The sequence below is a fragment of the Myotis brandtii genome, unplaced genomic scaffold, assembly GCF_000412655.1.
Source record: "Myotis brandtii unplaced genomic scaffold, ASM41265v1 scaffold344, whole genome shotgun sequence".
NCBI classification, from domain to species: domain Eukaryota; kingdom Metazoa; phylum Chordata; class Mammalia; order Chiroptera; family Vespertilionidae; genus Myotis; species Myotis brandtii.
The window spans coordinates 8,121,555-8,131,772 of record NW_005363247.1 but is presented as its reverse complement, the minus strand read 5'-3'; the positions used below and the strand labels follow the sequence as shown (position 1 = coordinate 8,131,772).

Genomic DNA, 10,218 nt, shown 5'->3' with positions numbered 1-10,218 from the left:
GTGTGTGTGTGTGTGTGTGTGTGTGTGTGTGTGTGTGTGTGTGTGGTAGGTGTTATTTCACAAGTGAAGAAACAGAGTCTCAAAAATATGAACTGAATTGCCCAAGATCACAAGGCAAGTTCCACAGCAAGACCAAGATGTGGATGTGACCGTGTGACTCCAAAGGCATTGCTCATTCTTTCACCTCGCTGTGTGACAGCTTTAGTCACAGTCTTATTTTTATCTTTGCTTCATTGATTTCACAACGAAAGCAGTCAGGCCAAGGAGGTCATTAGTAATTTAAGCTCTTGTCTATGTACTGAGGAAGCAAAAGTTTTAAGCCTACAGACTCATCAGCTGCATCTCTGAAATTCACTGAATAATTACTGAGTTCTATCTTTATTTGCACTGAAGAGCTAGTCCCAGAAATGATCTCCAATATGGTAGCAAAAGTTTTAAGCCTACAGACTCATCAGCTGCATCTCTCAAATTCACTGAATAATTACTGAGTTCTATCTTTGCACTGAAGAGCTAGTCCCAGAGATGATCTCCAATATAGTCCAATACCCCTAAATACTGAATGGGTCAGATTTAGTAATCTGAAAATACCACTTTCTTCAAATTGGTGACAACTCTTGGGCTAGCTTGCTCCCCTCCTCATAACCTTCCACCCCCCCTTTGCAAGGTGTCAGGCTTGGGGCCGTGCGAACCAGGCCTTCTTGAGCATGTTTTATGTGTTTGGTTAAGATTATAGTTTGCTTTGGCAAGAGACAATAGTTTGAAATATTACCATAAACTGCCTAGCCTACTTCGATAACAAATGTTTGTGCTATTAAATTCTACATAATTTAATTCTACAGATGTCTATCAAAGCATTCAGTTCCTAAGCTCCTATAAAGCAGAAGACACTGACCACATACTCTAAGAAAATTAGCAGTATATTCTGGGATGTAATTACTTCTTTCCAGCAAATTCATTTTGCTCAATAATAATCTCTTTATGAGTCTGATGCAAGTAGAGTTCTATGGATACATACTCCTAGCAAAAAAAGAGGGTTATGGAAGAGGGGGCCAGAGAGAAGGCATTGACTGTAGTCTTCTGACCAAACTCGGCAGCAAACCATTTAGTCGGGTGTGTGGAGGGGTGAGGGAAATAGGAGGCAAGGCTGTGGTACTATGGGGAAATGAGCGAGCATTGACTGTAGTCTTCTGACCAAACTCGGCAGCAAAACCATTTAGTCGGGTGTGTGGAGGGGTGAGGGAAAGAGGAGGCAAGGCTGTGGTACTATGGGGAAATGAGCGGCCGTGCCTCCAGACAGCTGGTAGCAATGGTGTGTAGGAGACAGATGGGCATTCCTTCTGATTTTTCCCTCAGATAAAGATGTACCCCATGGAGGCTGAGTTTTGTTCAGGAACTTGGAGTGACTCATAGATTAACATTGCCGTAAGTGGAAGCATATGGGTGTTAGTATAAGTTCATCCAGGATGGGGATGCAAGTTTTAAGCATAAAACACTTGTTGCTTTATGTGTTAGATGAGGAGTTAGCTGTTTTCTCAACACTGGCAGGACTCTACTTGCACAGCAAGTGTCACCAGCAGGTGTGTGCTCCTTTAAGGAATGAAGAGGACAAAGAAATGCCCCAAAGATAAGCTGCCTCTACCAGTGCTTGGCTGGCCTCCTCACTTCCCTTAAATCTTGTATTCTTAATTAAACAAATCGAGAACTTAGTATTTGTTGCTTCTTCCCACCGGACCATAACCCATATTAAGTGCTGTCACTGTTATTATCCAGAGAGTATGATTGTGGTATTACTTTAGGTCTCCTTTTTTTCTTGGCTAAACATGTTGGGCATGTCAGTGAGGAGCAGAATGTTAAGCGAATATTTGCTGAAAATGGCACGATCCAGAGAACTAGTCTAGTCAACTGAGGCAATGCAAAGATTCAAGGGTTGTAGGAAATATTTTAAAGTGTTCACTTGTTTTTCTTAAATATGAGAAGTTACTGGAGGTTTCTAAAAATAGAAAATTTAAACTCTGATTTAACAAAATGGCAGTTTATGTTTGTGTCACACTTTAATGAAAAGGCTTTATGAACTCTGTTTTTACTTTAGCCTCCATAGTTATTCATATATAAAACATATTAATAAAAAGCTGCCAGGAAAGAGACTGCACTATGCTTTGCAAGCATTTCCACCTGAAAATGAGAGGGCTAATTAAATTGCTGTCTTCACAGTCGTGGAAAAGCTATAGGATGTGTGTTAAGTGCAATGTTCCCCTGGATCTGCTCTGCCAGTATTTCAGAGAAAATATCTTTTTTCTATTTAAATAGAAATCTGGGAAGTTCAGGGTCTAGCTTATGAACTCATTTCTCCCGTTCACGCATGAGTCCAGCCACTGTTCAGGGCCGAGAGGGCAGCGGGGAGGGCCCTGAGCCGGCTGCTTTCTGTGCTGCCCCTTCCGCTGAAGCACTGTCAGGAGAGCCTCTACCTTTGCCCTACATTACAAATCAGGGTGGGGAAACATTTTACATTTTGTTCCACAACGCAAATGGCAAGCACAGCATTAGTGAGGAAATACCAAATTAGCTCAGGTCCACTGTGTCTTTCAGAGTCTCTGCATTTTGAATACAAATACAAGCCAAATAAAAGGTCTCTTTCAAATTAAAAAAGTGTATAACCACAATAAATAATTTTTATACATAATTTTAAGAACTACCACTGCGACTTATAAAAATGAAAATGGATTTGTAAGTTCCAGCACAGGAGTCCAGGTCAGAATATTTGGGGTAGGGGTCTCTCCATCCTTGCCATTCAAATGCGGTCCCTGGCCCAGCAGCGGTTGGCATCCGTCACCTGGGAGCTTGTTAACAAGACAGAATCTGGGGCCTCCCTCACCATAAGACTGACTGAATCCGAATCTGAATTTTAACAAGGTCCTCAGATGATTCATGTGAACATTAAAGTTTGAGAAGTACTGCTCTGCTTGATTCTGAATTTTGTCTCTGGCCAAGTAACACTGATTTAAAAGAACAATGTTTCCATATGAACATAAAGAAACTGTAAATCACTTTGTTTTGTTTTGTTAAAAAGCTTCTGGGGTAACAATGCCCCAAACAAAACCATGTTAAAATCTAGAAGGATTGGGGTTATTAAATAATAAGTACAATAAAACAAATTAATACTGTAAGTCTTGAAAAAAATATTTTTAAAAGCAACACAGCAAGGACAAAGGCTCAACTTAAGAATAATTCCCCAATGTTTCTGTAAGTGGCAATACCTTTGGCATGTTGGATAGTGCGATGTGTCTGCTCTCTCTTCTTATCTTGATTGAAAAGTTGGCTTTGAACAATGGTTCATCAAAGCAAGGGAAAGCCATTCGTGCCTCTGTTGGCTCAAAATCTGTCACTGCGATTGTTCTGTGAAAAGAACCACCCCCAGCCAGAATACATAAGTGAGACCAAGACAGAAATGAATTTGTGCCTTCAGAACAATCCTGGAAGTGACATATTTGATTTCTCAAGCTATAATTTTTGAGAATCCAGGCTTTATTTTTTTTTCCCAAATAAACGAGGGTAACTTTTAGTTAAGTGGCTGCCAATTGTGAATAATGCCTGGTGCTGGGCACTCCACTTACAGGATCTCCTCCATTCTCCTAGCAGACAAGGATTTAAGGCTCAGAGAATTGGTGTGACCTTACCTGAATCCTTAGCTAGTAAGTGGCTGAGAGAAGCATGCATGTCTAGTCAATTTGAGGTCAAAACTTACTAGGAAATTAGCAGGTCAGTACCATCTCTAAACCTGTTGGGATCTCAACCAGACATATGACTAATTGTGGGTCATGACTTAGGATGTGTTCCCAGGAAGCAGACCCTGATTTATTAAGAAAATTCTGCCAAAAGAAAAGGGAGTAAGAAAAGCAGGACAGGGAAGAGGAAGAAGCCAGGCCACGTCCCAGCTTCAGCCTGATCCCCAGGAGCTCTGGAAAGGAAACTCCACCTTCAAGTTTCCCCCCCACTGGAGGCAAGGAGCTATAGCATAGACAAATCTCTATATCACACCACCTGGATAATGCCTGAAATTGTATAAGTCAGACTGTAAAGGAGACGCTATCAGGATAATCATAATAAGAGTCAGAAATAGCCTGCAGCTAATTCTGGGAGGCATTCTGGAAGTCCTCCAGCTCTTACCCCCAAAAATGCCCCCCTCTAGTCTCCCAGGTCTCCCAAAATGATATCCTTAAAAAGTATCTTCTTTGGGTAGGGCCATGGTCACTTGAACACATTTAAGAAAAGGCTTCACATGGCGCCCTAGTGGAAAGAAGTTGCTGAGTTTTTTATTCAGCACTACACAGGCTTGGGAGGCATTCTGGAAGTCCTCCAGCTCTTACCCCCAAAAATGCCCCCCTCTAGTCTCCCAGGTCTCCCAAAATGATATCCTTAAAAAGTATCTTCTTTGGGTAGGGCCATGGTCACTTGAACACATTTAAGAAAAGGCTTCACATGGCGCCCTAGTGGAAAGAAGTTGCTGAGTTTTTTATTCAGCACTACACTGGACCTGAGAACAGGCCCCTCAGAATTGAGGCTGCAATGAGGGGAAGCATCCCAGGGGAGCAGAGGAAAGAGCTGGGCCTGGGGAAGGCTGTTCTAAGGGGACTGCTAAGGCTCTGGGGTGGGTGCATGAGCCCCCAGAGGGCAACGAGTACCTAAGGTGGGGGAGGGAAAAGCAAGTATGTGGCAGATGCTGCTAAAGTTGCCTACTAACATATTCCCCTTCTGCAATTCCATCAGAATCCTGATTTTGTTCCGGGAGGCAATGTCCCTTTAGACTCCCTTGCAACGTGGTAGGCATATGTTTCGTGGCCTAGTTGAAGTCACCGGGTGGGAAAGCTCTGTGAAAGGAGTCAGACTCAGCTGGAATGCTTCTTTCTGCCTTTCTCTCCCCCATTCCCCTTTTTTCCTGCCTGGAATGTGGACTTGAAGGCCAGAGGTGCCCAAATCATCTTGTATTAGGAAGGGAGCCATATGCCAAGGGAGGCTGAGCAGAAAGATGGAAGGAGTTTGGGTCCTGGATAACACCGAGAAGCACTGTAGCAAGCCTGAGCTGCCCTACTTCTGGATTTTTATTTTTATTTTTTTCACAAGAAAATTAACCCCCTATGTGTTGAGCCACTGTATTTGGGTTCCTCTAACTGGCAGCTGAACACAACTGATAAAGGGTAGGAGAGCCAGGCTCTTCTTCCCTCCCAGGTGACCCAGCTCTGGACAAATTATCCTCTCTTTCTCTTACCTCTTTCGCTTACCTCTAGCAAATTCTGTCTGTTTTATCCTCCAAAAGAAATGCTAAGTTCAATCACTTACTCCATAAGGCACCACCTCTAGCCTGGCCCAAGCCACCATTTCTTGCCTGAACTACTGCAATGTCCTCCTAAATGATTGCTCTTCTTCTACTTTTTCCTCCCTATAATGGATCCTCCACATGCACTTGAACTTTATAAGCATAGATCAAGTCAGAACCTTCCAGTGAGTCCCATTCCACTAAAGTAAAAGCCTAAAATCCTCACAAGAGGTATTAAGTGATATCATCCCTTTCAACTCTCCTTCTCTCTCTTGCTCATGCTCTTCAAGCCACACTGGCCTTCTTTTCTCAGTCTGTCCCACTTTGCACTTGCTGTTCCCTTTTCTGGGGACACTTTGCTCTATTACATCTTCATGATTGTGTCCTTTTTTTTTAAAAAAGTCAGATCTCAGTTTAAATGCACCTCGTTGACAGGGACTTCCCTGACCACTTAGCTAACTCCCAGCTAGACTTACTCTCTATTACAGCACCTTGTTTATTGCCTTCATAACATTTATCACCTCGTTCATATCTCACTACTATAGATTCAGTGTCTAGAACAGTGCCAGGCCTAAAGCATGTAGCCAATAAACATGAGGTGATCAAATAAACAGTATTTCTCAGTTCTCCAAACATATTTGCTCCTGCCTCCTGCATTTGAGTCATGCTGGTTCCTAGGTAAACTGCATACTTTCATTTCCTCTCTCTCTGGCCACATCTCACATTCCCTTCTGGTCCCAGATGAAGGCTCACCTCCTTTAAGAATCCTCCCCTATTTCAGCTCTCTGCACTGAGCATCCTTTCCTGCAGAACATAAACATGTCTGTCTTATCGCAAACACACCGGCTTCTCCTCCCAGCTACTCTCCCTCCAGCAGTTTATGCCTCTGCATTCTTCCTTCCCAGCTTTACTGCAATTTCCTTAAGAAACAGCAGAGCTTCTCCTTCTGCTTCCTTTCCCACAGTTTATTGGGCTTTTCATAAATGATTGCTGAAACATGCTCTTCGCAAAGAGGTCTAACACATAAGGAAAGTATCATGAGACTGCAAATAGCTGGGGCGACATCTTACCTTATTTCACCACCAAGAGTTCTGTACGTGCTTTTATAAAACCCTTCAAAGCCATCAGCTAACTTGCCCTGAAAGTCAATGGCCACATAGTATTTCAGGTCAGCCATAAGTTTCTCTGGAACCAGCAGAGCAATTTGCTCGTGAGCAGGATAACTCAAAACATCCAGCTGTCTCCCCGGTTTCCTGTATCTCAAATCTTCCTCTGAATGAAGGGTGGCATTCATGATTTCATGATCTTTGCTGTGTAAGATGATAAATTGGGTGGCATCTCTGACTAAGACTTCAATCTTCTCAGATGCAACGAAGTCCAGGGAGGTGAGGTTTGGATGAACAAAAAGGTCATAGTGGAGGGGAATGACCGTGTTGGGGAGCCTTAGCTCATGCCAAGGAAATGGTTCTCCATTGGTGGCCGCTGGGAAAGCCCCAGGGTCCTGATTGAACTGATCACTAGATGGCATTGAGAACCGAGAGCAAATGCATATTTTAGGTAAGATGATTGCTGTACAGTAAAATCCTACGTAAACATTAAATGTTAGTTTTCTGTGTGAATTAACCATTGCAGAAGAGTGGAATGTCAAATCTATTCTCTAGAAGATAGATTGCTCTCCAGACTAACTCTCATAGTTCTTCATAGGACTATCTTGGCTCCAGTTGTGTCACATAGGATTTGAACAATGTTTTATACATTGATTTAATCTAGAAGAAAATAAAACATTATTAGCACTGAAAAAAAGATTTCAGCTCATAAATAAACCTTAGCATCTCTGACTAAGACTTCAATCTTCTCAGATGCAACGAAGTCCAGGGAGGTGAGGTTTGGATGAACAAAAAGGTCATAGTGGAGGGGAATGACCGTGTTGGGGAGCCTTAGCTCATGCCAAGGAAATGGTTCTCCATTGGTGGCCTCTGGGAAAGCCCCAGGGTCCTGATTGAACTGATCACTAGATGGCATTGAGAACCGAGAGCAAATGCATATTTTAGGTAAGATGATTGCTGTACAGTAAAATCCTACATAAACATTAAATATTAGTTTTCTGTGTGAATTAACCATTGCAAAAGAGTGGAATGTCAAATCTATTCTCTAGAAGATAGGTTGCTCTCCAGACTAACTCTCATAGTTCTTCATAGCACTATATCGGCTCCAGTTGTTTCACATAGGATTTGAACAATGTTTTATTACATTGATTTAATCTAGAAGAAAATAAAACATTATTAGCATGAAAAAAAGATTTCAGCTCATAAATAAACCTTAAAAAATTAAAAGGATATATGGGAATAGGGAAAACCTGCTCGCTGTCAGAATCAGGCCAAATATCCACAAAATAAAGTAGAAATTGGGCTATTATCTGGTTATATTACAAACACAAATTTTTTAGAACTCTAATGAAAGGCCTCTGCCTTGAAATGGTATGGAACAAATGCCCTCTGCATTTCAGTACAATGAGCAGAAGGAAGGTGTGTAAATACATTGCCTGGTGAATGCTTCTCACATTTGGCTACATCATCCTAAGAGTATCTTGAACACCTGAAAGTGAACTACACAGATGTTTCTATTTTCTTTTTCTAAGTCTCAAAGAGTATATTCTTTGGATGCCAGATATGACTATTAATGGCATTGAACTTTGCCTCTTTCATACACATCTGAATGGCCTTCCTTATTCTATGGCTATTGATATAAAAGATGCTGGTCAAGCTAGATGTTTACCCTTGGATTATTTCCAATATATCAAAAGCTATGGAAATAAAATTTGAGTTTATAATATTCTGACATAATTAAAAAATTGTTTTTGTCCTCTGCATTTTAGGCTACCTCTGAAAACACAATTTAAACTGAATTCACTGCCTCTGTAAGCAGAACTAAGATGATTTCCTCTTATTAGAAGGGTATAGCTATCAAACATATAAAATTAGGGCAGTAGAGTTTATATACCAACTGCCACCCTGCCACCTGCCTCTACCTGCTCCCTCCCTGCTTCAACTTAAACCCATGAATGGTTTATTTCCCTTTTCATTATTAACAAGTTCCTTAGAATTAGTTATCTGATCAATTACTTCATTTTTCCAATTTGAAATATTAATGCAGATCAATAGGTATTGTTAAATGAACGAAGACAAAGAAGAATAAAATAATGGTTAAATTATTTTTTTGACAAGTATTAAATTATGGCTACCAAATCTCAATGTTCCAGAAACCTCTGATACATAAAACCAAAACCCATCTATTAGCTTGAATTTCTGATATTTTGAACAATGAAATTGCTTATTTGTTAGGTTCTAGGTTTGGGAATCAGGATCCCTGGATTCTAATACTAGCTCTGCCATACTTACCTGTGTGAGTTGGGACAAATTTCTGATTTTTTGAGCATTAGTTTCCTCACCTATAAAATAATGTAATAATCACACCATCCTCACAATGGGAGGATTAATTGAAGAATTTAGCACAGCACAGCTACTAGCATATAGGAAGCATGTAATGCATGTTAAATATTAAATTATTATTTTGGATATTATAACTTGCATTCTCTGGCCTAAATTAAGAAGTAGTGCTGCCCCAACTTGTAGCAAACACACTCCAAGAAAGGTGCTTTTGTTTTTTTCTGTAAGAGCGAGAGAAAGGCCTTGGTATTTACTCATATAGTCTTTAACTTTAGAACTGGCGAGGACTCTAAATGCCAGATAACACAAGTCCTTAGTGTCCAGATAAGGTGACTTTCCTAAAATCACACAGGAAGTTTGAAGCAGAATCAAGCCAAAATACAGCTCTTGGATCCTTGATCTCATGGACTTTTCCATTATATTGCACTATAGCTTCAGTAGCATTACAGTGAACAAAACATCCTGGGATTGGAGGTGCAAGTATTGCAACAAAGGCTGGGAAAGGCTAAACAATCTCCAAAAGAGAGTGAGTGAGTTAAGCAGAAGATTCTTAAATCAAGTCCCACCTTTAAGCACATACTTTACAATACAGTAGTGCCAGATTCACCCCTTTTACCAGAGCCTCGCCTTCAATGGCAAGACTTCCTCAGTACAGAAGTTTTATGCCTTCATTTCTGGCCGTTAGCCTCACTGAAAAATTCTGATTTAAAGACAAATTCAAGAGAAATGTTAAAGGTTACCTTAAGCCACGTTGTTGCCGATTTGAATGGAGGGGGATTTATTTTTGCTTTCACTTTCTATTTCATAAGTCTCAGAACGTTGACTACTTCCTGTTCATAGCACTAGCTGGTTCATCATCACATAGATATAAACGGGCTTAGCATTTGTCAGTACTAACTATGAAAACATGCAGCCTATGGCAAATCATGCAATCCAACAGGCAATTAGATTTTTAATAATTTTAAAATAATAATAGGCATTTTTAATAATGTCAGAGAAATAGAGGCTTTCTCTTTCTCCTGATATCCCTTGTTTGCACCTCCCCGAAGCCAATACTTGGTATAAAACTAGTCAGTCAGGGATGATGGTTACACCTTTTGTGCTAAGCCCGTTTCGTCTAGTAGCCAAACAAAAGTCCTTTCCAATACTCAAACGGGCTTAGCACAATTGGAAAGCAGGAGGAACTAGCAAGTGGCTTCAGAGCAAGAGCCACACCACAGCAAGTCAGGGTAGGCATCTAGCTTTTCGGCTGCTGCTCCGGCTGCTTTTTCTTTCCCATTTCTTATCCCCACATGTAAACACTCAGAACCCAGCTTGAGTGTGTGTGTTTTTAAAGAGATGTTTTTATTGATTTTAGAGAGAGGAAGGGAGAGGGAGAGGGAGAGAGGAAGGGAGAGGGAGAGAGAGAGAGAGAGAGAGAGAGAGAGAGAGAGAGAGAGAGGTGGTAGTTCTGCAGCATTC

The 10,218-nt window shown here is 41.1% G+C and overlaps 1 protein-coding gene across 1 annotated transcript in view; it reads right to left on the bottom strand.

Annotated features, from left to right (window-relative positions):
- Window positions 1-6,964, bottom strand: part of ERAP2 (endoplasmic reticulum aminopeptidase 2) — a 39,350-nt gene extending 32,386 nt beyond the window's left edge. Inside the window, exons 1-2 of the mRNA XM_014544005.1 lie at window positions 6,382-6,964; window positions 3,255-3,393 (exon numbers count right to left, since the gene is read on the bottom strand). Of these exons, the coding sequence (XP_014399491.1) occupies window positions 3,255-3,393; window positions 6,382-6,938 (696 nt within the window). The 5' untranslated portion in view covers window positions 6,939-6,964. The remainder of the gene's footprint in view (window positions 1-3,254; window positions 3,394-6,381) is intronic.
- Window positions 6,965-10,218: the final 3,254 nt, after the last annotated feature.